The sequence below is a fragment of the Corvus hawaiiensis genome, chromosome 7, assembly GCF_020740725.1.
Source record: "Corvus hawaiiensis isolate bCorHaw1 chromosome 7, bCorHaw1.pri.cur, whole genome shotgun sequence".
In the NCBI taxonomy this organism is placed as follows: Eukaryota; Metazoa; Chordata; class Aves; order Passeriformes; family Corvidae; genus Corvus; species Corvus hawaiiensis.
In genome coordinates, this window is record NC_063219.1 from 16054877 (window position 1) to 16080466 (window position 25590).

Here is a 25590-nt window from a genome sequence, read left to right on the forward strand (position 1 = left end):
TGATATAACCAAAGGAAGCCTGGACTCACCTCTAACTTTGGACAAGTGGCAAAGTTAACAAAATAACAGGGGCCCGAAAAAGCCCACTACAGCCTACCACCTGCACTGTGGTGCAGCCAGGTGCATGTTTGCTCTTGGGTTAAACACACAGAAATTTTATGTCTATAACTGAATAGTACTCATGTATTCATACATGAATGAGCAGAGTCTGTATCTGCTTTGCCCACGCAGCCTCCTGCAGGAGCTTGCAGGATCCTAAGTTGGATCACTACCTAAGAAAACAGCAGAACCAGGATGGCAGAGGAGAGACAGCTGGCAATCAGGAGAGGAGGAGCAGAAGGTGCGGCAGAAATTGGTAAAATTTATGTGCTTGTGTTCTCAAGCATTTCTTCTCTAAGTAATGAGATGGACAAAATTTCACATGCTCTGACAAAATCAATTCGTAATAAAAGACTGATGGTATCAAGAACATGTTGACTAGCTCCAGAGTTGTAAGTGAAAAAGATTGGCATGAAACAGCACAGAAACACACAGAGATCAATCACTGACATCATTATTGAAGTTTTGTGACTTGTAAGGAAAAAAATACATTTTTATCAGCTGGATGAGAAGTATGTCAAAGACAAGAAAAATCAAAGGACTGACTAGACCATTCTGTGATTCTGTAAATATGAATTTTTGAATCTAAAGTGAATGATTCTTATCTTAAAATAACAGCTGACAAAGAGTACAGTGTTCCTCCCTCCCATCCAAGAATATCCATTAAAGCTAAAAAATAAAAAATATTGAAAAAAATATCAGTCTGGGTCAACTGCAACAAGAAAATATTAAATGCAAAAATAGTGGAGCACTGAAAAGATGATCACAGAATCACAGAATATCTTGACTAGGAAGGGACCCACAAGGGTCATCAAAGTCCATCTCCTGGGCCTGCACAGGACCACCCCAAGAGTCATACCATGTGCCTGAGAGCATTTTCCAAATGCTTCTTGAACTCTGTCAGGCTTGGGGCTGTGACCACTTCCCTGAGGAGCCTGTTCCAGTGGCCAACCACACTCTGGGTGAAAAATGTTTTCCTAACCTAAAAATTCCACCTTTAAACACTTTAAATTTGCCTCTTTAAATGGAAGCTCCTAAAACTGTAGCAAATCAGACTTGCACAAAAAGTCTTTTTTTCCTGATCTGTTAAACTACACAAAGGAATATTCAGGTTATCACCTTGGTTTGTTAAGGATAAAATATGGAGCCTCTTTGCCCAGGGGCAAAATTTGGCTTCTTCTTACCTGTGAGAGGTTCTGCAGAGAGTTTCTGATGTCATGTAGGACCCTGCGTAGCTGCATCTCCACAGTGGAGGGTGGGTTCGTGGCAAGAGGACGATGAGGAACGCCATGCCTTGGAAAGAAGGGACAGCTGAAGGGGGGAAGCATGGTACTGAAGGAAGCGCCGGAGATGCTTGGGACACTGTGGGTGCTGAGCGTCCTCATGTGCTCACACAGCGGCCTGTCCTGCCACTCACTGGGGAGGGAATGGAGGGAGCACGTGGACTGGGACATGGCTGCTGGTGTGTGCAGGGGGCAGCTCTGTAGCCTGGTGGGACTGAGCTCCTCAGACAGCCTGCTGGGCCCAGCCTGGGGCACCTCTTTCTTGGAGGACGAAGGCACAATAAACAGTGTGGATTTGCACACAGGATGGCTGGAGGCTGCCTCATCCTCACTTCTGTCATTCTCAGACGCTGCTTTCTCATCCTCCTCCACTTGTGTGTACTTGTAGGTGAAGGAAGGAGGACTGCAGAGAGTCTCTTTTCCTGGAGTTAACTGAACATTCACAGAGGACACCACTTTCACTGGACTCAGCAATGCAGTTGGGAGAGACTGAGACCGCCTTAGAGGATAGCCCGATTCAGCAAACCAGAGTCTCTGCTTCCTCAGAAGATCTTTTGACTTAAGCAGAGTGCACCTGGCCTTGGAGTCAGGTGAGCTGATGATCCTCATCTCAGCTCTCTGCAAGGCAACGTGAACTCTGTCCACAGATGATGGGGAGGAGCCACCATCTTCCAGAGACTGCATCGACTTGAGGATATGATGCGTGTGGTACTGAGGAAACTCAAAGACACTGCCTTCCTCCAGCAGGTCTGATTCTTTTTGCTCACTGGAAACATCTTCCTCTTTAGAGCTGACCTCTCCTTGGACTGTCTCTGATATATGAGATGACTTGCTTTCTTGTCCTTGATTCTGTTCAGTTTTATAGTCACTAATTTTTCTATCTTCACTCCTTCTTCTATCAGAAGATGCCCCTACCTTTCGTCTCTCTACCTGAGAGATAATATCCTCTTCATCATCATCATAATCCTCCTCCTCATCATCATCTTCCTCCTCCTCCTCCTCAAACTTATCAAAACAGGGCAGTTCCTTGGCTATCGGTGTCTTCTGTTCCTCACTGTGTGATGTCACAGTTGTTTCACTGTCACAGCTGTCAGCACTGCTTCCCATGCCCTGCAAAGACTCCTGAACCTAGGAAAGATGAGACAGCAAAGGAGTGAATGTACTGAAGACTCAACTACTGCCTTCTCTGGAGTCAGGCTAAGAGTACAAGAACACATTCATTGGGTATTGGGGTGGCGAGCAGAAGGAATAATGCACTTAGTGTGCAAGAAAAACAGTGAAGGAGAGCAAAGAAACCATGGTATCAGATACATTAGAAGTACAATTAAATATGGCACCAAAAGGAGATCTTTATTTTTCTAGAGAGAAAGCTCTTCACATATTCCTCTTATTTGACAAAAAATTTTATATTGTAAGAAGAACAGAAGTGGCAGAAGAGCAAGAGCAAATAGAGTAAAATGCTAGTATTTTAGGTAGTGATGACAAATGGATAGCTGGGTCGTGGTACAAAGCATCTCCCATTTATAAAGGTTCACAGCACTGAAATGAAGGGTAGCATTAGGAAGTGTATACAGAGAAGCGAGGAGAACTGAAGACAGTAGTGAAACTGTGTTCCAGGACAACACTAAGAATGGGAAAGCCAGTCTGCCCATAAACTCAGTCTGTTTTTAGTTAAAGAATTGTTGAAGGCTGAGAATCTCACATTAGGATGTTAATTTCAGCCGAAGACCACATCCAGTACTATTAGCCCATCCTTCCTTTCTCCTGATACTTTTTCCCCCTTTTCATTCTAAATCAGAGTTTAAACCAGAGCACAGATATGAGGGAGTTAATTTAATAGGTAACAAATGACAGGAAAAGCATCTAAGAGAAAGGAAAAAAGAAGAGATCTATGCATTGCAAAGCATATTCTTGAAGCTGGCCTAACTGCTGCATTTACAAGTGGACAAGACATTTTCCTAAGAGTATGTTGTATAAAGTACACTCTTGGAAGTTTACCATAGTTGATGCATGAACTAAAAGTTTTCCCATCTCTAATTTCTGCAGCTCTCGCTGCCATTAGGATATTAATTATTAGTTCCTTCTAAAGAGATTACTTATGACGTTTGTCAGGCAATAGCTCCTTCTCCAACCATCTAGAAGATTTCAGCCATGAAGGTCATCTTCACAAGTACTTAACACTGCACTCACTGGCACAGCCACAAACTATTATGGAAGACTCTGCAGGTTCAGATATTTTTCAAGTTAAAGGTATTAAAAGAACAAAAGATTATAATGCCTAGGTGAAAATCATGTGGGCTACATGTGTGTCTATCTGTGTCCTAATGCTCCATCACATTGTTCAATTATGAGTAAGGCATAAGAACTTGGATGGAGAACTCTGGCTTCTTTAGAAACATGAAGCTCCCCTGCAGAATATCCCATCTCAATGTCAAAATCTCCCTCAGAAATCTTAATTTTGGAAGTCAGAGACGAAAGGCAATATGGTTAAAATTTTGAGTTCTCTCCTGAGTTTCAGAGGAAGGCTATGGGTGCTGGAGTCAATAATTTAACAGTAGATGGCACTAAATTCCCATACTTTTAAGAAACAATATATACTCCTCTGTATCCCCTTCATCTTTTCACAGGTTCTCTTCACTAGCTGCCAAGTTCTCATTTCCCCTAGCTGCATCATTCACCCGTGTTTTCTGAATTGAGCTCAGCACTTGGTCTGAATAAAGCAGTGAAGGTGGCAGAGAAGAGCCTAGCAACTCCGTGGCACAAACCTCGTGCAGTCTTAATCTACCTTTTCAAAACAGCCTAACAGAAAAAACTCCTGCCTTTACAGCCAACACAGATAAACTCCATCAATATTCCAGTGAAGGGGCACTTAGCTGCAACATGCTTTTAATGGGCTCTTAATCAGGTTGCAACCAACACAAAGACCAGGAGTGACCAACTCTCCTTCTAACATGCCTGTCAACTTCAGTGCATTTGCAGTTTAGTAGAGAGCTGAACAAGTATGTCAGATGCTTATGCTCTTTGCAGGGACTCAGGATCATTTTTCCCTTTATTCACTTTCTTGCTCTTGGAAAGCATTAAGCTGATGTTTAAGGGAGACAAAGACTAACCCTGTCTTGGCTTTTATTTTATTTCAACTCAGTTGAAAAACTACTAAATAGGAAAGTCCAGAATACCAGTACCAAAATGAAAAAGCAACATTGATGGATGGAGAGGGTGAAAAATCTCTTCTTAGTAATTGCCCAACAGCTTTTAAAATGCTTGGTGTGCCACAAGGGAGAAACATATGGTAGCATAAGAAACAGTTCAGCAGATACAAACTATAGAAATGAAATTGCTGGAGGTGCCCAGAATCCCATCTATTCCTTTGGGCTGTGGTCTAGGTCCCAGAAATAGCTGGCCTTGAGGACAGGATCCCACTCAAGGCTTTTCTCTGTCCGACTGACAGGGCAATCAAATCATGACTATTACTGTGTGAATGTTTTAGGAGAACCAGGAGAACAGCTCTCCAAAATATCAGATACAATGCGGTGCAAGCATGTGTATTGAGCAGACACCTAAACACCATGCTGGAGCAGAAGCTTTCCTTAAGACATGAGGTCTCTGGTCAGCATCACAGCAATTTCTGGAACCAAGATCAAAGAAACTGGAACAAGAAAGAGCATGGAAACTCAGGATCAACTAAAATTAGTCTATCTTCACAGCAAAGGTAGTGTGAAATTGTTTTTATTTTCTGTCTGTTGTGAATTTAAAAAAAATAAAAGAAAAATATGTAGGGCGTGGGGGAGAGAAGAAAAAAGAGAGTGGGAAAGGAAAAATGACAAAAAAAAAAAAAAAGAAATTATCAGCAGAATAGCTATAATCTTTCAAGACCTTAATCTCTACCCACTACTGAGAGGAATCAACTACCAGACCGCGAGAAAAGATACACCAGAAAGAACAAACAGGACGTATTGAACTTAGAGCTTATTCCAGTCCCAAGTATACCCAGATTAACCTACCAGAAAGGCTTTCAAATATGAACAAAGTCTGTAAAGGACTCGGCAGGTCCAGCTCTGAAAATTATAATTTTATAGGATCTAGACCGACAGTCACAGTAGCAGACAAACATCAACATCCCTCCTATTGTCCCCTACTGTTTCACGCTAATGAGGAGTATTTGAATCACAGGATGAGAGCCTTACCTGAAGCTGATTGAATGGAGAAGAATCTGTAGAGTCCTCAGCAAAGCCACTGCTGTCAGAGTGCTGACTTGCTGTCCGTAAAAGCTGATCTGTTTAAAACAACCAAAACCCAATCATAATTACTTTACAAATCACAGCCTTTCAAGACCAATCACATTCAACACATGCTTTCCTTTTACATCAAAATAACATTAAGTGGGTAATACAACTGCTTTTCAAGCTCCACTTTGAACAAAACAGAGAAACAACTTGTTTTTTTTCAAGCAAAGTCTCTCTCACATAAAGACCTATTTGTGAAACTTCAAGCAACAGTGGAAGAGAAACCATCTTTTACATTTTTCCTTCCTGTGCTGTGGAAAAAAACCTCTGCAGATATTGCCACCATTGGAGTTTTCCTTTCACAAAACTACCTCACTGGTTAATTCACATGCAGGCTAGGGGAAGAGTTGTTTTGTGTTGAAAAGTACAGATTTGACACCTCTCCTGATCACGGTGATACTGAAGATTACTGGTCTCCTACCAGCCTACACCACCCCATACACCCAAAGGAACAGCATCACGTGGGCAGAGGGCCATGTGGAGGACTCTGCCAGTGGCTGAGAGGGTCCACTGCTGGTTTAGTGGACAAATGCAGAACATCCTTTAAGCATCAATGGGCAATCTGCCAAAGCACATTCCCAGTGCCCATTTATACACGAAAGATAAGATCCTCCTGCTTGTTCCTTTCTACTCGCATTAGGTAAGCATGAAAATAGCCTAAAGAGGCTCTAAAACCCTAAGTGCTTCCCAGGAGTGATTTCCTCTGGTGCAAGCACTGCATTTGCTAAGCAGCTTTGCAGGGAGATCTCAGCAAGCTCTGCAATACACTATTGCATGTATACTGTTCCTGACTGGACACAGGAAGCACCCACCAAGTGCAAGGTTTACCTTACGGCACCAGAAACATTTTACTCAGCCTGAGGTAGGCAACAACCTTATCTCACCTTTACGCCTCAGTAGAAGTATAAAAGCTTGGAGATGGGAAGCAACTACAGTGGCCTGTAGCCCCCAGACCTCTGTCACCTCCTCCTCTCGAGCCTTAGGCAAGAGCTTGCTGCTGTCTTCTCGAAGGCTCAATGCAGAATTTTGCCCCACTTAAATGTCATCATATAATTAATCGCAGTTCACATCTCAATGCATTGGCATGCATTATGAAAACTGTTTTGAAACAGTTGGATATTCAGAACTAATTTCTTTAGTATTTATTTTGAGAAACATTTTACTAACACAGAAATAAGTAAGAGCCTGCAGAGTCTGTGAACACCAGCAGAGGCAAACTGCCCACTAAGCTTCTGTATCAGTGATGTCACACAGCTTTTAGGGAGTGCCTTTCAAATTGTGCTGCTGTGCTGTTATCATGGTAGCCACAATATCCTGCGATGACAAACAACTTTTCTACCTCAAGACAGACATCCCCACCCAACTCCCAGTAAAGACAATGGAAATTACTTCCCTGAGAACTGGATCTTATTAACTGCCCAATTCAATTAATACAGCTGAACAGCTTGTCACCACAGCTGAGGCTGGGGGGGAAGCTGTTACCTTCTTCAAGGTGAACAGTTACCTACTTTTGTTGCTAGACATTTTGGACTCCCCTCTTTTCCTATCTGGTGAATTTTAATTTAAGAGAAAAAACCACTACTGGGGAAAGCCTTAACCTCTGTTAGGCAAGAGATCCCCACTAGCTCAGATAAAGCAATTCACCAGAGCACGTGCTGGCATCTGTTTTCATGCACATGAAGATCACTACTGCTCAATAGAATATTGACCTGCCCTTCTATTGCCTTCTCAGTCAGTACTTCCTTTTCAGCTATAGAAAGGAAAATGACACCTATATGTTTTCTCAAATCAATTCTTGGTCTTCTCAGAGACACAGTACTGAAGTTAAAATCAGTCTTCTAGGTAATTTTCTATAGCATTGGTTATTTAGGCACATGCTTTGACAGCCTTACAGGACAGATACTGCCAGTCAAGGGATCAGCCCAGAGCAGTCATTCACACTGGCCTCATTTATCCATAGCAAGTGACTGGCACAATATGAACAGATTCAAACTGCCTTGGTTCCACCTCAGGATACATCCCCTTAATACAGTCATCCCTTGCTTTCTGTGCAACAGAGCTGCCAGGATTTTTTTAACATTTTAAAGCAAACCAGAAAAGACATGTTTTCTGAGTAGTCATCTGCTCCCACACCTTAACCTTGTCTTTTGCAAGTTCTTAGGGTTCTCCACAACAGCACTATGATGTAAATGCAGTAAAAACTTATAAAGAACTGGAATATCTACTGAATCAGCAGTGAAATGACAAGGTTTGGTTCTGTAAAGACTGGAAACACCAACTAGTATGCTGGGATATACTGCTACGTAATGGTATCCTCCCTCCTTGACAGCTACTGACCCAGCTATACAGCCTGCTCTATAGCACCTGGATATCTCTCAGATTCCAGCAAACAAGGGGAAAATATGAAAACATTTTTTAAAAAGCTACAGAGCTATATTTGGCTCTTGATTAAAGATCATCCTTTGCCCTGTGTAACCCCAGCAAGGCAATTGTACCTTCTGCAAAAAGGTACCACTGCACAACACCAACTCTGCCACCCAAAAGTACTGTCAACACCACACAGAGGAAATCTGAACTACTGGGAGGAGGCCAGGGGCAGGATAATAAGGAAAGTGTGGGAGAAGGAACCAGCCACAACAAACAAAACCAGCTGGAACAATCAAACTCCCATCCCAGTTTAACAGAGTACAGATTAAAATGCCTCTTGGATGGTTTTTTAAGCTATATTAAAAAAAAAAAAAAAAATCAAAGTATATTTAGGCACTGGATACATGTCAAAAAATGTGTGTATTCATAAATAAACTAAATAAACTGAAAAAGTTCTAAACAAAGAACACATGATGAAGAAACAAGTCTGTGGTTTGCAAAATGTGAGAGCAGATTCATCAGAGCATCCCTATCAGGGAAATGATTAGTTCATCTACTATAACATAATAATCAGCTACCAGTGGACTGTCAGTCTCACCTCTTCTGCATCACTCAACTGCTCACACAGAAGAGGACAAGGAATATGTGGAAACCATCCATGAAGCTTTAACATTTGTTTCTTGTACCTGCACTATTGGAAAAGCTCTACTGCACTTTGTATTTTATGAGGTAACTAATAAAATAACATTCCCAACTTAACTATCAAGTATTTCATTATGGGGTTAAGTATCAGGTGTCCCTTTTTTGCATACTGATCACAGCCTGCACCCCAGCACTAACAAAACCAGCCCAGTAGGGAGCCCTGCTGCAAAAACTCTCTGAGTCCCTGGGGATTTCCTAGCATCTGGACAGATAAGCACAGACTCCCATAAATACTAAATCTGTTCCAGATGTTTTCTTCTCACTCCCCCATATCCAATCTCCTGTGGAGCTGCACCCGCAGAGAGCTATAAATACAATAATATATTAAGGACAGGAAGTGCTGATGATGTGCTTTCTTCCCTTTCAAGAACTAAATTTTCAAACCCAATAACTGCTTTTGACTATCAACGTAGGATGCCTCAAAAGAAACAGGTCTGTGTCTACTCAAAATTTCACAGAGCCATTGATGTCAACAACCAGACATTCATGAGTTAAAATGTATTGAGAATACTTTGTCCTCTAGGCCTTGTACCTGTATTTGTCTTGCTTTTGGGGCATTTTTTGGAACGGAAGGTGCTGCTGTATGATAGGTCAGTAAGAATTTTGGTTTGGAACTAACAAACCTTTCTACCAGATAACTTTGCAATAAGCTTTTTTTTATAGTGGAAATTTAGCAGCGCTGTATGTTTACAAACTAGCTGAAGCTTTTCATTCTTGTGTTCCTAAAAAAACTGAAATAAGAAACATGCTTTAATTGTGAGTCTAAGCAACAGCAGACTCTATGCTTGTTATGTTCAACCATAACAGTCAACCATAATATTTCAGTAGGAAAGAGAATCTTTTTTATTTGAATACTTCACTTCTTATTAAAGGCCCTCTTAACATACCTTACAAACTGTTGTAAATGTCAGAGAAAGCATCCACAACTCCCTGTGTAGATGTAAAATGACACTGCAAGGTTTGTAACAGCCTGTACCAACCCTGCTAATTGACAAAGAAATACCACCACATGAAAAGAAAAAGTACAGAAATATTCCTTCAGGGGAAGCATTCATCTGGAACAAATTTTTTGTTTATGGGTGCTTATGCACAGTAGAGACAAAGCCACTGAAAAAGATGGGTTTGTGTAAGGATCATTGACTGAAATCACATTGCAACAGAAGACCTGTGGTTGAATTTCATGCTGATTCCACCCCATGAGATTGCAGTGAGAGTGGTATTTCACATTCAGACACAATGGCCAGAATTTTTAATAAGGGACCATTAACTCTGGATGCCTTTACACTTGGTGAACATCCACTCTCTGAGAAAACAGGCCTCTATGTTGTCTCATGTTGGACAACTTGCAAAAAAAAAATTGGCTACACTTTTGTTATGTTTTGGATAAGTTCTCCATCAAATATTCTCCCTCTTGACAACTTTACTGAGATCCACACAGAACAAAGTCCTAAGTTTTTTACATCTTCCAGGTGAAATAAAATGCTGGGTTAAGACTAACTTTTAGCAAATGTACAAGCATTTATACCCTTGTTAGATAAGTCATAGAAAACTCTAGGCAATGCCTGCCTGATAATAAAGTGTCACCACTAATCTGTGCCAAGTGCATTCAGAAACAGGTGGGACATAGTGCCTGGGAAACACGACCCATTGCTAGAACTGTTGGTACCTTTCAGCAGGTACACACAGGACCATCTGACTTCTCTTCATTGCATGGTGGAAGAAGAGGGTAAAATAACTACTGGGACCAGTAGTTTTTATTTTTATTTTTATTTTTCTCCTCCCTGACTGCAGCTGCTGGTTCCTTAAGTTGTTTTCCTCTGAAAAGCTCTTCCTGCAGCTGTCGAGGCCAGGCAAACAGGAGACCTGTCCTGTAAAGGCTGCACCTCTTTTCATGTTATCATGTAAAGCAGGTGGTAATGAACTTCAAAATCAGGTAAAGAAGTACTAGGAACAGTTAGAGGTTCAGTTTCTGGCAATCCTTAGTGGCCTATGTTTGTAGCAGAGGAAGCTTAGTGAGCACTAGGCTGTGTTATGCAAAAACACTGATGAACAAGTAACACAGGCTATCACCAATAACCAGGCATTACTCTCCAACACTTAGTCCAGGGCACTCTCAACCATGTTAATGCAATTCAGCTGACAGTTCACAAGATTGTAAATTCATTTGTGAAAATGCAAATAAGATGATCTCTGTTTCTTAAGACAGGTTTTTCTGCCTCTCTTTAGCATGTAGAGATGCTAGCAGTGAGTCACTAAGAAATTGCGTTGCATCTACGCAGCTCACTAAGCGCAACAAGCTTTAGTTCTCCTTTAATTAAATGTATCAGCTAGAGAACGGACTTCACTTGCCAATACTGGGCAAAGTAACAATCACAAAATGAACTTGAAAGTCAGCTTTTTACCCCTCCCAAGCCATAAAACAGACAACTAAGAACTTGAGATGAAAGCACAAACTAAGTGAACCACAACAGCCAGTGCACAGTGTTTTCCATGTGAGGGACTATGATTTCCACGTGGGTGTAGAGACACTAGTTTTCTGTGCAGGCAGTCTGCAGACAGAGCAGTAGTGCATAGAGAAAAGCTGCATGTATCATGCAATTTGGGTTTAAAACAACATAATTTCAGTTTAAATGGGTATCTTAAATTACAGGATCTACTAAGGAAAAAAAAATCCCACACAATCTGAATTAACATTTCAGGCCATCTGAGCTATCATCAATTATACAAAAGTGCAAACAGCCAGCGAGGTTATAGGGCTGTTGTCTTGCCTGTAATTTGGTTGCCACTTTGTAGTAATGTTCTGTGATTTAGCTAAAAAAGAAACCTGTAACTTTTTTATTTCTAGAGAGAAAACAAACTTTAGAAGCTTAAAATATCTGAATCAGCCTTTCAGAGATGGAAGGACACTCAGCAGTCAGCTGTCTCACAGAAGTTGCAGTCTACTCACCTTTCCTTGACTTGGTCACTGCTAGCTGGTGTGTAGCTGAAACGTGAGGTAGATCCCCCTCTGTACTCTGGATCTATCAGGAAGAGGAGATGAATATTTTGTCAGGCCAACTGGAATATGCTCCTGTGCTTAAGAGTGCCTAAGCTATACACACTGCACATGCAGGAGGAGGTTTTGTTGGGTTTTCCTCCAATTCAACAGCCTGTGCTGATGGAAGAAGCAAATCGTAATCTCCTTGAACCAACTTTAATCAGGCATTCAGCAATGCTCCTGGAGGAGAACAGGAATCCTTGGGCAGCACCTCCCACCCACAGCACAGGACTCCCCTCTGGTTACACACAGCATGCACAAAGACCTGGAAATCACATCCTGTGACAACACAGAGTTCTCAGTTCCTCTTTGACAAAACACTAAAATTACCGTGTGAAAACACCTCTGACAACCTCTACACTACCATCTTTTTCCAGTCAGAACTCTTGGCCCTTCATGTGAATATAAAGAACAAGTACAATACATTTAGAAAAAATGACACAAGGACTGTCATCTGCTGCCCTACCAACTATATCCTACAAGCCACCAGTCCTCCAGCAGAAGGACCCAGACCCTGCCAGAATCTACTCCAGACCTCCCCACGCCACTACTCGTGGAAATACTTCTTATGTCTTCCCATACAGAAGAGGAAGACAACATATTCAGATCCATGCACATTTCAACTGGGAAGCTTTAAACTACATAAAAATGAATCTTTTTACTCAATAACTTTGTGAAACACAGTGTTATTAAGAAAGCAGGTCTCAGGCAAATGTTCAAACAATGAAAAGAATATGCCTAAAATCCCAACAGGGAGGCCTTTGTTTTGTTCAAAACCAAGAACACATTCTCTCTTTTGTGTGATCCAGAAAAAATCCTAACGGATCACGTGCAAGTCTACATGCATAACCCCCCAATCCAATTATCCACAACTCTTCCCTCTAATGGGCTGCCAACCCAGTTTCAAAATTATCACGCAATGAATTTATCTCCATTTTTTATCAACTTATCATTAATTTTATCAAATTATCAAAAAACAAAGGTACTGATGTTAATAAGCCAAAATTAGTATTTGGCTAAGGAAGAGGTTCTATCTGCATTGATATCGTGTATAGCAGCCACAAGGGTGCATTTTCTCAGTTACAAGGGTTTTGAGGAGTACTCGTCCTGAACTTTCCACCATTAATAAGCGAGCAGCATTACTTTTGCATTATAAACCTAGCAGCTTCTGTTCCTTTAGGAAATGAAGGCTGTACCAAAGGGGTAAATCCTTATTTTATCCAAATGCAGGGGAGCATAGAAGGGGCTCACAATTTAAAGATTAGGAAAAATTTATTTATTTTTTTTTAAATGAGAAACAGCAAGTAATTTTACAGACACTTTAATAAAACTGGAAGCTCCAGGAAAGGTGTCTTGATTCTCTCAAACCTCCTAGTTTCTTATGGCTAAATGTGCAGCCTTCCAACAGCTAAGCCTCTTCTCATTTAAATACTGTCCACCTCCTGTCCTTGGCTGGGAGACAGTGTTCCAACCGTGTCCACAGCACGGTGCAGCTCCTCAAGCAAACAGAAGCTCCTTCCCCATCCCCTCAGCCAATATTCATGCTGGTAAATGACCTTCAGGACTGTCACTGGCCACCTCAGGAGTGGGTGTTCGGGGGAAATCCTGCCCTGACTCACTCCCACACTAGCTATCTTCACAGCCACAGACTTCCGAAGGGCACGCAAACCTCCAAGGCATTCGTAAGCATGGAAAGAACTTCCTTGATATATCTGTCATCTTTCTTATGCATAAGAATGCACTCCAAGCCAAGCTAGGAAAAGAGGGGGAGGAGTAATTGTCACTGTTTCTAATACAGTTTATTGTTCATTACAACCTGCTTAGAGACACACAAAAATAAAATCACACTGCCAGGAATTGTTCTGAAATGTCTTCAACAAAGTGAATCCCTCCCTCCCAGGGATCTGTAGGCAGTTGATAAGTATATACTATATTGCATCAACAAAATTTCACCACAATCCCATCCCACATCATATGCTGTCTTGCCCAAACAGCTGTGTTTATGCCTGGCATCACTGCACGAAATGTGTCAACCAAAACTTGCAAACACATCGCATTTGCACAGAATTAAGCAAGTCTTTAGAGTCCAACTTACTCTGAAGGAAAAATCCACTCCTCTTTTTAATATACACACATACACACATATATGGATATATATAAAATACATTAATTGTTTCAGTTTTGCCCCAGGGTACCACAAATGTATTTCTCTGCTGAAATATGTGGCAAAATGCATTGCTACTCAGTCCCCTCCAATTGTGCCAACATAAACACTTTTGTAGCTACACAACGAGCTGTATCAAGAAAATTATCTGGCTGAAAACTAAGCCAGGAAAAAGAAATAAATCAGAAATACACTGGGTTTCTTTTTCCCTCCTCAACTGGACCAGTCCTTTGTTCTGGTTCAGTAGATGGCCACACAACATGTGGGTGAGGACACACTGGAATAAACAAGTGGCAGGAACCACAAGAGGCTTGATTACCTTTTTTTTGCCTAAAGAGTGCCCTCAGCTACAACAGTTGATCTAGAAGAGCTTGTCATGACAATATGACACTAGACACAGTATCTACTAAATCATCACTTCATCATTCTCTGTAAAACGCTGGGGCTTTTCTATTCACTTGCTTTCTTCATTTCACCAATGAAATCACAATAGCCTTCATTTTATACATCTATTTCACATAGAAAAAGAACTTAACTACTTAACTTTTAACAGTCACACCAAAATGTGTCCACAAAAGCATCTACTCATTTAAGAATTTTGAGACAGTTCTTACAATTCAAGCTGCAAGTCTATACAAAAATTGCATTTTTGAATTTGTAGGCTGCATGTTTACTAGCCTAATAAACAAATCACTCACAGGAACCAGGGAATTAAAAATCCTTTGGGACAATTATCAATATAAAAATGGATATCTGCATTTATGAAGATATTAAAAGACAGCACAGAATTTGTAGCTGAGCCATCACCGAAAGTCATGTCACAATGACTTTCAACATGCCAATTTCCAGAGAACAAATAAATCTGCTTACAGTAGAAGGTTATCAAAACCAAAAGTTGTACAAGATGAGCACCTCATGCTGCATGAAAGCCCCTCTTCTGTTTCATGCAGCAAAACTCTTGCTTTATTCACAAATTTATTTTTAATCAACATCAATTAATAAACTGAATTTACTTTTAGGCAACAAAAGTAATGACTTCTAGTTAACAATTTAAATAAAATAAAAATTAAACCCCCAAGGTTTTAGTACATACAAAGCCTAAGCTACATCTACTTACACAAAGAAAACTTCCTAAGAGTTATGCCAGTGATTGCAATTACCTGAATTTGATTTAAAAAAAGAGAATGAGAACTTTCCCTCTGACTCTTTGGAATAACAGCAGCAGCAGCACCAAGTTCATTTCACTAAGAGGATCAATTAGAGCAGCCTGCAACTGCTGAGAAAGTGCAACACTCGGAGAATTTAAAGTATTCCTGAAGAAAACACTGTCAACTGCACAGGAGGGAACATTCCTCTGCTGGCAGACAGCAAGTTATGTAAACTGTATGCACAAAGAAAGTCATGTATCTTCACTCACCTCTTCCATCTCAAAGGAGTCCTTCTGCTGCAGCATTAGGTTCGTTATGGACGGGTTTGCGAGGGGAGCGCAGGGGTCTCTACCTGGTGATGCTGTGGACAGTCTCTGTGTCAGGACACTGCTGTCGGATGTACTGGAACTGCTGCTGAGGCCCGGCGAGTTCAAAAGACTGGGTTCTTCACAGGGTCTATCCTGGGCACCTGCCAACCTGCCACCCTGCCCATCTGCTGGAGGCACAGTACCCTCTTGTGCATCATCAGTCACAGCAGGGGGGTGTGCAGGTCTGTCTGTGTTCGCAGCCTTTGTCTGACTGCTGCCTATCTCCTCCTTTACAGTAGCCAAAAAAGAGGGACAGTCTTTCTTTTTAGGATATTTTGGCAATTTAGATTCATTTTTCACATCATTTTCCTCACTCTCTACTTCAGCTGGACTTTTCCCTTTTTCAACAGGCGAAGGACTTAAGGAGCTGCTGCCATCAGCTTGCTGTGTGCCACACAGATTGAGTTTTGACAAGGTCTTCATTAACCGACTGGCTGTATTGCTGCGATTCAGAGGGGGAGGGCTGGATGCCTCTTTGCTGGAAGACACTGAATTCATACTACCAATTTTCTGCAAGGGAGTCCCAGAGACTTGAGAATACAAAGAAGAAAAAGCATTGGCCACAGTAGTAAGCACTTCAATCTGACGAAAACGACCTGCACAGGAACGAAACACAAGGCATATCTGAAGAGGCAATTTTGATCATAACCTCTGTCCAGCCCCACAAACCTCCTCCTGCTTTTATCAAGGGCCCCTAAGGCTGAATGAACACTGCCTCGGCCTGTAACATGAAAGTGATACTGTACTATGGAGAAAAAGAAACACCTTTGCAAGAATCTTTACTAAATGCACAAGAACAGCATGCAAAGTTCTCCCAAAGTATGTAAGTGGCATATGTGTGTGAATGCAAGTTATTTACAAAATGCTAGAAAGAGTTACTCACATTGCTCTCTCCATCTGCAACTACAAAAGGACAGCTATGCCCTCATTGCAGCAAGACTCATTACAGATCCAACAAAGCTCCTGTCCAAGTCAATAGAAATACTGCCCCAGATTTCAACAATGACAAAAATAGGTCGCTGCCACCCAGAAAAAAAATCCCACCCACAGACTGAAGAACACCAGAAACAGAGGGATATTGCTATTTGTTTCAGTGCTCTAAAGCTGCAACAGAGGACAAGATTAGAGTAAGAGATGAGAATGATACAAACCAGAAGGCAGCATACCTTACAGGATGCCTTGTATTTCTCTCCCCCACTACAAACCCCTCCACTCACCCCAAGGAGTACCACCCTGGTGGTCACCTCTTGCCTATTTAAGACAAAGCAAGAGTTTTATTATGAATTCTGAATGGAATTTGGCCTTTAGGCTGTAACTGAGTTTTGCCAGAATATTAGATACACACCTCTTTTGGGGTTGTTTACATAGTTAATAAACTCATAAACATACTTACTTGTTAAAGCAAAACTTGGATTTTCCACTTCCATGCGCTGTATTTGGGCATTCAAGAACACTTTGATATCTATCCCTCTGGCAAATGATGACGAATTAAAAAATCTCGCTGGAATTTTTGAAGCAATATCTGGTTCATCTCTTCCAAACCCAAGGTTATAGAGCACTTCTTCAGGATCTTCCTCATAAAGCTCCAGTAATTCAGAAACGCTAGACAAATGAAAGATGTTTACCATCTACCTGCCTCCTTTAAAACCCTTCTATCCAGCTGCTAACTCAGCCCAGTAGCCAGTTTGGTTTATTGAACTTTTGACTCCTACAGCTCAGCCTATTTTTGGAAATAATTGTGGAGATCTCTGCATCTAAAATTTTGGTACTCATGACGAGAGCCATTGGCCCAGACACATCACAGATCGAATACTGTGATTTCTAAAATCGGTTCTATTCTGCAGAGCTCAAATTTTAAAATGCCATTAAAATTTCATGCATTTTTAATGTTTAGGTCCATTTGTTAGCATTTACTGAAAACCACAACTAAAAAAAATTAGAAGTTTTTCAAGCAACCAGATGAAAATTCCCTTCTCTTATGTGCAACAATGCACATAAAACAAGCCAAGTCCCTTTAACTGAGAAACAGACCTTCAAAGCATAGCACTGTTTTACCTTGAAACAGTTGCACTGCTTTTTCCAGAGCCGGTAGAGTTCATACTTCTCCCCTTCTGATGGAACTGCAGCCTCTTGTCCTTTGCCAGTACACCATTGCTGTCAACACAAACAGAGAGGACCCCTGCGATAAACCCCTTCTGTTCAGGGACTTGATTCTCTGCCTTGCTGGGGAGCTGACCCTCCAGCACTGCTCAATTTCTCTTTTCCCTTTCAGTGTTATCTGGTTTATATTAGCCATGTCATTTATTGAAATACAGAAACAAAAGCAAACCCTGGGCCACCTCAGTAAAAATGTACATAGACGGTATGAATTTAAAGGCAAATGCGAGCGAGAAAACAAACCCTGATCTGCCCTTGCTGCCCCACCCTCCCTGTTCCCACCCTCCTCCAGTAAGGAAGCCCAGCCTCAAGTGAGCTGTCCTTGCCCTGCCTTTTCCTGCCTTCCCTGGGGTGCTGCCTCCTCCAGCAGGACCACCCCTCCATGCAAGGCCACCCTTTCCACACCTCGGGTACCCGGCTCACCCCAGCTGCCACCCGCCTGCAGCAGTGCAGGACTGCGACCTGCCCGGACCTGGCTGGGGAAGCTGAAGAGGCTCCATGTGGGGGGAAATGAAGCAAGACAAGCTCCAGCCCACACTGCTGGCCAGTCTCCTTCCCAATCCCAAACTATTTCTTCCCTGCATCTGGAGAAGCTGCCTGAGCATTAGGTGGTATCCTGGGTTCAAACATACTTTTACTGCTGATCTCCTTGGGGAACAAACTATTCCCCCTGAGAACAGCAACCAAGAAACCAAAGGCAGCAGAGGATTCCCCTAAGAGTGTGTATTTACTTATGGAGCCCAGCTCAGGAGCAGAGAGGATGCTGCCCACAGGGACTGTGCAGTATTCACTGAAGTCTCAGTGGCATTTTAGTTTTAGCACATTTTATTTAGAAGCTCTAACGATCTCTCCTCTCTCAAAGTCCTTTTCCCCCACTCCCAAAAGACATCTGCTGTGACAGGCAAAACTAATTTTCCCTTGAAATTTCTGAAACCATGAGTAATCAGTGAGGCAAAGAAGGTTAATCATGCTAAGTTACTAAGATTTGTCATTTCTCTGTTTTCCTCCTGATACTCCAAAATATATGTCAGGTCTGCTGAAAGAATGAAAATCTGAATGTTTTTTCTGCACCTCCTAATGACTGTCTCTGTGTTATCTGGATCTTTTCCTTTCCTTTCTTGTAAACAGACATGAGCAGAAGAGCTTTAGCTCCGTGGTAGCCCCCATGACTTCTACTGCCCATTCTCCCTCCTGCCTTTCAGTATAAAAATATTCCTCTGAAGTAAACAAACACAAAAAAGATGTTTACCATGTTTCTGTTTGGGTATCACTCCGTAGATGATTAGCTGTAGAGAAAGAAGAAGAAGAAGTTACATCCAGACCTCTTCGTAACTACACTTCCCACAATCAGTATGAAGAAGCAGACAGTGAGCATATTTACCAGCAGTACTGCATAAATCAGATTTTACTTTTTCCATATAAATGTGATTGTCAAGGGTTTCTAGTATACGGCTGATATAAAGATGATCTAGTTTAATCAAGCTCTGTTTAAAATTAAATCTCACATGGACACATGTTTACATACTGTCATTAATCTTATTACTCAAAATTTAAATTGTGATAAGCTGGTAATTGTTATATAAACCATTTATTGCTTTGCAACTGAAGACATGATTACCAGCTGCAGGGCTGTTCCCGGGTGGGAAGGGGAGGAGGACAAGCAGGAATGCATGGATTGCTCCAGTAGAGAAAGCAAAGAATATAAGAAAGGCAGCTGGCCCCATGGCCAGGTGCTGAGACTGTATTTGTTCATCTTTTCATCAGCACAGTGGGGCAGAGCCCTGGCTGCCTGAGCTGTGCAATACATGGACAAGAGCTCAGTGAAGCCCTTGGTGCTGATGGGGCCAGCAGACATGCTCAGAGTTGAGAGGGCTTGGGAGGGAGGCTGTCTGCCAGGTACCAAGCACCTGGTCAGGCTGACAGGGAACTCAGCACTTTCTGCAGCTGGATCACATGGGAACATCCCAGGCAGCATTATTCTTTCAGAACTGAACCTCAGAATTAAATTATGGTTTCCCCAAAGAGGCAACTCAGCATTAACAACTTGCTGCAGGAGACAGGCAAGGAGCACGTGTCTGTTACAGCAGCCCTCAGAATCAGCTATGAAAAGAGTGAAGTGATGGCACACACACAGCCAGGAAAACCCTGCATCTCGACCCACTGTGCCAGCAGAGTAAAGTCAGCAATCGACAGTAAAACGTGGAAACCTCACAGCTTCTCTTGGTTTCAGAGGCATCACAAAGAAATGTATGCAAAGGAATGTATGCAAAACACAGATCCCATATCTCTTCTTTTTAATACTCTTGCCTATAATATGAAGGTAAGCCTATCTGTAAGGATTATCCAGTGACTAAGTTGAACAGCAAAACCATAGGTTTTACCAGCTCAGCAGTGGGCTGGGGTTACAGGTCCCTGCCCAATGCCCTCTGTACCATTCACACAGGGCTCTGGCTTGTATCTGGACTCAGGCAGTCAGGGCTGCACAAGGGCAGGCCATTCATAGCAGCCTCAAAGGGGCTGTCTGTCTGGCAGGGCACGCAGCACTGCTCCAAGCAGCTCTGTTGTCCCTTGTTCTTGGATGGGAAGCGAAGCCCAGCAGAAACACCCGCATCCTTACCCAGAAAAATCAACCAGCAATTCTAGTACTGGGGCCTTTTCATCTGAACAAGCTATATCATGCTCAAAACCCATAAAAAACAGAAGTCCTTGGAAATTATAAAGAGAAAAGTTGAAAAGAAAAAAGTGACATGATGTTCCGAAATGCACAGATTCTTGTATTCTTGGTCATATGCTCAGAGCCTTGGATTATCATTACAAAGAAACTTTTCCTACGAAATCTTTGTACTGCAGGCAATGTAACAAGCGGAAAAGACTGTCAACAGGAAAATTTAATCCTATTTAATCTATTGCAGTAGGACACTCATTTACTGCTTTTCTATCATTATCAGATCAAGATCATTACCAGATAAACTTTTTTCCCTAGAAGTCTTAAATCTTTAAAAATTAAAGATACTTCCTTCCTCCAGGCCTTCTCCCACTGCTTTGACACTACTGGCAAGACTAATTTGGAAGGAAAGGGCTTTCTACTACACCAGCTCTAGCACTTAGCAAAAGCAGTAATTCAAGAACATTAAAAGCTAAACTGGGAGAGTAGTTTTGTCAGATAACCCCAGGACCTGGTTTGTGAGACATTTTTTTGCTATTTTACTACAAGATGCTGCTGTTAGAACAGAATCCACAGTGCATTTGTTAGTTTGTTTACAGCTACCTCTAAGCTATGATCAACAGAAAGGCTAGAAGTCTTTTTTACAAAGTCCATGGGGAACAGCCACATCTCCTTCCCCTTAAAAAAGGGAAGAGAAAGAAAAGGCAAGCAGCTAGCAACAGAAGAGGCTGATCCAAAATACTTACTCAGCTTTAGTGCCTTTCACTTTTAAAAGCACTTAGCCCTTAATGGGTTTGCCTCTTGGCTGACAGAATTTCATTCCTCCTTTCAAAAGCTTGCACATGCCACTCCCAAGGGATTCAGTGGAACTGGGACATGCATGGCTGCCAAGAGTAACCCATGGACAAGAAGAGCAAGTAGGAGAAATGATTTTCTCACAGCCTTGGTAAGTGCTCCAGGCTGTCCTCTCGTTGTGGGTATGAAAATGAGAGGGCAGAAGCAAATTCAGGGCTGCCTCTGACCTTTGGGTCAGAGACCCAGAGTGTTTAACTCTAGCAGTAGTCTAAATAACTTCAAAAAGCAAATCTTCCTGCATTTTTTGTATGCTTCATCCTGATTTTCTAGCCAATGGCGTTCTTCAAAATAAAAATCAGATGACTGAATATAATTATTTTTTTGCTAGAAAAGGAGTCATAATCTGCCACACCCACCTTCGGCTCCCAAGGATAAGTCATCTTCAAAACTTCCTCCATTTCTCACCAGCATGCCTGAAAACATACAGTTAGCAGATCAACAACTACAGTGCTCTGATGTTTCCTTCCAGCAGCTTATCTAAAGATATTAGCAAGACACTTCATTTGATACAAGAAATAACCAGACTTTATTTACAATCCCTGCATTACTCATGCAGTTAAAATGCATTAAGAAGCAAGAAGTTACATTTCAGAACATAGCAAAACTATTTTGAAAGAGAACAACTGCAACACTGCTTTAGTTTTGTGCTCAGAAACACCCCCGCATCAATGTGCGAGCAAATTAACTGCAGGTGGGAACCTGGAGGTACCACTCAGCACATCTGCGCCTTCTGCCGCTGCATTATCTACCCTCCAGACATCTTACCAGGGGAATCCAGAGCCTGAGTCCAGCTGGGGCATTCCCCTCTCACCTCCCTGTACCAGATTAGAAGCTGAAGTGAAGACTCCAGGCACAGCAAGTAATTCTTCTTCACCCTGTCACTACCTGCACATTCCCACTGTACTTTGAACTTTAGTATTCGGACCTGCTCGGATAGTAAAATTTTCAGGTGTGGCAACCACAGTTATTAGAGGCAGAGACTACCTAATGCTCATGAGCTGTGAGACAAAATCACCTCCCTGTTTTGCATATTTGGGGTTTTTTTAGACCTTCCTAAGATCTCCAGAAAGACTTATTCAGGTTCTTTCCTCCCTTCTCCAGTTTCTCGGGCACAAGTGCTCCGCTGTGAGAATAACTCTGCAATGCTGACCCAGCTGTGGTTTGTACTGCTACTAAAGAGACGAGGTCTCACATGAATGTCCTCGAAAACAGTTTCCAGCAAAAGAGATTTCAGTAGGTAAAGCCCTTCCTTACCCTTCAACAGAGGATTGCTTTGCTCATCCAGGGAGGCTCCCAGAGGCGTTCTGAAACCACAGAAGAGATTAACACTACTTAAGAAACTTGCTGCTTCATGTCCTTCTTTACAGCATGTAACAAGCTTGTGATAGCAGCAGTTGTCCCCCCCTCCCTCCTTCCCTCCCTCCACCCCCAGAAAGCACAAACATTTGACGACTGGCAGTAACTTCCTAAACAATCCCCAGCCCTCTAAACAAATACACCTTGCAGAGAAAAACAACAAAACATACTAACTGCAAAGCTCAAACAGCTTCAGGGCGGCAGCCCCTGCTGAGGAAAATCATGGACTTCTCAGCAAAACACTCAGAAAAAACAAGCTTGAGTTTTTGAATGGATTAATTCAATCTCATTTATGCAGTAAAAACTGTTGCCATTTTTCTAGACCTTTAAAACTTCTTGGAGAGAGGGGTGAAAACTTGTATCTGGTGATCAGGAAGAATCAAGATAAAAATCTTGACAGCTATGTTAGCTGTCACTTGCCAGTTCTGATACTTTATAGACTCTTCACACTAGTTCTCTTTCGGATGATCTCTCCTATTGCTGTTGCCTGAAAGGCAGGGGATTTGCCGAACCTCATGGTGCTCGAAAGGAGCAGCAGAAGCCTCACAAATGACAAGTCCATTCCCACTCTCGGTTCACAATGTATTTGTTAACACTAGCTAGATGTTTCCACATTTTGTCTCTCAGACATGTTTAACCAAAGCCTTGTCACTTCTAAGTAGCACAGCATTAACTTTCAAAGCTCAAAACAAATTCAGAAATACAATACTCATAAAGAAGGGGAAAGCAGATGATTTATGTACCTACATTATGTATGTTTCATTTGGATTTTTAATTAGACAAACACATAAACCTGCCCAAAAACCTGAAAGTAAACAGCGCTCTGATACAGTATTTATTTTGGTGCCATGGCCAAATTAAGCAAGGGAAGTTTGCATCTGCTTTCTAACAGACCTTACACTTTACAACCTTATTTTTCTTTCCTCTCTGAAAAGAGCTCATTCTCTCCAGATGCAGCCTGCTGATATGGAGCAAGCTCACTTCAACACGCTTTTTGCAAAGCACAGCAAAGCCCCACCACGGTGGGACTCCAAGGCAAACAGCCGGAGCATCCAGGTGCATAAGCATGTTTCAGGTGACAGGACAGACTCTGCGGAGGCTCAGATCTGTATTTCCATGTGTCTGTCCAGTCAGAGTCTGAAAAATCTTAGGCTATATTGTCTAAACCTGTCACGCTACAAGAAGCCGTATGTTCTGAGGTAATAACTATGCTAGTTGTTTACTCCCTGGCTCTGATGGGAGCACTCCCAACCTTCTCCCTCTCCTTCCCTGGTGGCTACTCCCATGCCTCTATGTTTTTGATGTAGAAACTTGCTGGCATTGACTTTGACAGCCAAGGTCAGTGCTGCACACAGTGACTGGCAGAAAGCAGTTAAAGTATCCACCAAAGCTGGCATTTTCCTTTATAAATTAAGTCTGTCACCACTACAGCACATTAGCAGCTACCACAAAAGCATCCTTGTCAACCACCCCTTGCTGCCCTGCCTGCACTGCTGCACACAGTTGCCATACACTCCCTGCCTTTGAAAACTTGCTCTTAAGAACTAGACAAAAAAATGAGTTTAAACACTGGACAAGTACCACACAAAAATCCTTTCAGACAACAGCATGGATAGCTCTGACTCTCTGCACCAGTGAGGCCCACAGTTCTGTCTCAGAGCAGCCCTGTGCACTTGGGAATGTTTGGGCTGGGGGGTCCTTCCACTTGCTGTGCCCTCAGGATGGGTTCTCCCTGCCATACGCAGCCTCAAGGCTTCCTCTCATCCCAGAGCTTTGTTTGTTCAGCTACCAGTTGTGCTCGGGTGGTCTTTCGGAATAGGACAAGGGTTTTGCACTGTGCTGTGGAAGTGTTTAAACCTCAGCTTTTAAAACCTTAACTGGGCAGAAGCCATGTTTATTTTAAACTTGAGGCAAAAAATCTCTTCTTTCTGAGGCATTTCAAGAACTCACTTCCTGCATATCTACAGGAGATGGCTCCTAGATACCTCCCACATCCCCTGTATTACTGGCAGAGTTTAAACATATTCAATCAAAATAATACACGTCATCATAAGAGTTGACAAAAATTTCTTTTTATCTATCAATGTAATACAAACACTTGTGTTTCCACTTTTATGAGCTTTCTTATTACTTCAGAATGCCTTTTCAAAGTACTGGGGAGAGAGCAAAAGAGGCCTTTCTCGAAGACATGCGATTCCCAAAATGTGAATGATCCAGAGACTAACATCTGACATTTTTTATGCCCCCATAATTCTTATCACAGTATGATAAATACTCACTTTTTTTCTTTTGGGGTTTGCTATTAGTTGTTTCTTTACAAAAACCCTAAACAACAAGACCCTTGTCTACCAAGGTACATAACATGGGATATTAGGAACCCTCCTCTCCTCCAAAGCAGATGTGAAACAGAGATGCCAAGTAATAAGAGCCCCAAACCACTAACATAAGTATCAAAGGACAGCTAGTAATTCTTTTTATCCATATTAGAACACTATTGATGCTTTTAGAAACAAACAAAGGAATACATCTTATAAGCAGATCTATTTATGCAGTGGGTTGATATTGAGGTTTTTTGTGCTGCTGCCAACTCAAACCAGAAAATGAGATTTTAAAAGTGCCAATTTTCTTCTAATTCTACAAACACACACAGAAACTCAGACAAAAAGTGAAAGACTGCTTTTAGAAAACATGTAACAAAGAAAGTATTGTATTTCAGTGACTGAAACTTCATATGTAGTAATGGCTACATGGTAACTTGTTATGGAGCTAGCTTGTAAGAATAAGGTTGTGCCATGAACCAGAAACAGAAGTTCGGTTTGTGTATGCCCACACTTTGTAGCAATCAAAGCTCAACAGCAAAACCAGTATTATTAAACAAGTAATAAGTTCTAGGGAGGACAACCTAGAAATTGTAAATTTCACAACTGTTTCTTTTAACACTGTAGTATCTGCAGGGCTATTCTGTCCTCTGTTAATGCTGTCCTCTTTTCCTATGTACATGCTATCAAGAGACAATCAGTTCAAGATTTCTATACATACAATCACTTGTAACACTGCAAAGTGAATTATCACTTTACTACACATGCTAGCAACTGCTTGCACATAT

At 41.8% G+C, this 25590-nt stretch overlaps 1 protein-coding gene across 2 annotated transcripts in view; it reads right to left on the minus strand.

Moving 5' to 3' along the window:
• ITPRID2 (ITPR interacting domain containing 2) overlaps positions 1-25590 on the minus strand; it is a 39967-nt gene that overhangs the window by 12110 nt on the left and 2267 nt on the right. For both annotated transcript variants that reach the window (XM_048309237.1, XM_048309238.1), the window contains 9 exons: positions 22383-22432; positions 21485-21541; positions 18858-18894; positions 17507-17605; positions 16845-17053; positions 15353-16047; positions 11682-11754; positions 5567-5655; positions 1284-2510 (listed from right to left, as the gene is read on the minus strand). In XM_048309237.1, coding sequence (XP_048165194.1) covers positions 1284-2510; positions 5567-5655; positions 11682-11754; positions 15353-16047; positions 16845-17053; positions 17507-17605; positions 18858-18894; positions 21485-21541; positions 22383-22432 — 2536 coding nt within the window. The remainder of the gene's footprint in view (positions 1-1283; positions 2511-5566; positions 5656-11681; positions 11755-15352; positions 16048-16844; positions 17054-17506; positions 17606-18857; positions 18895-21484; positions 21542-22382; positions 22433-25590) is intronic.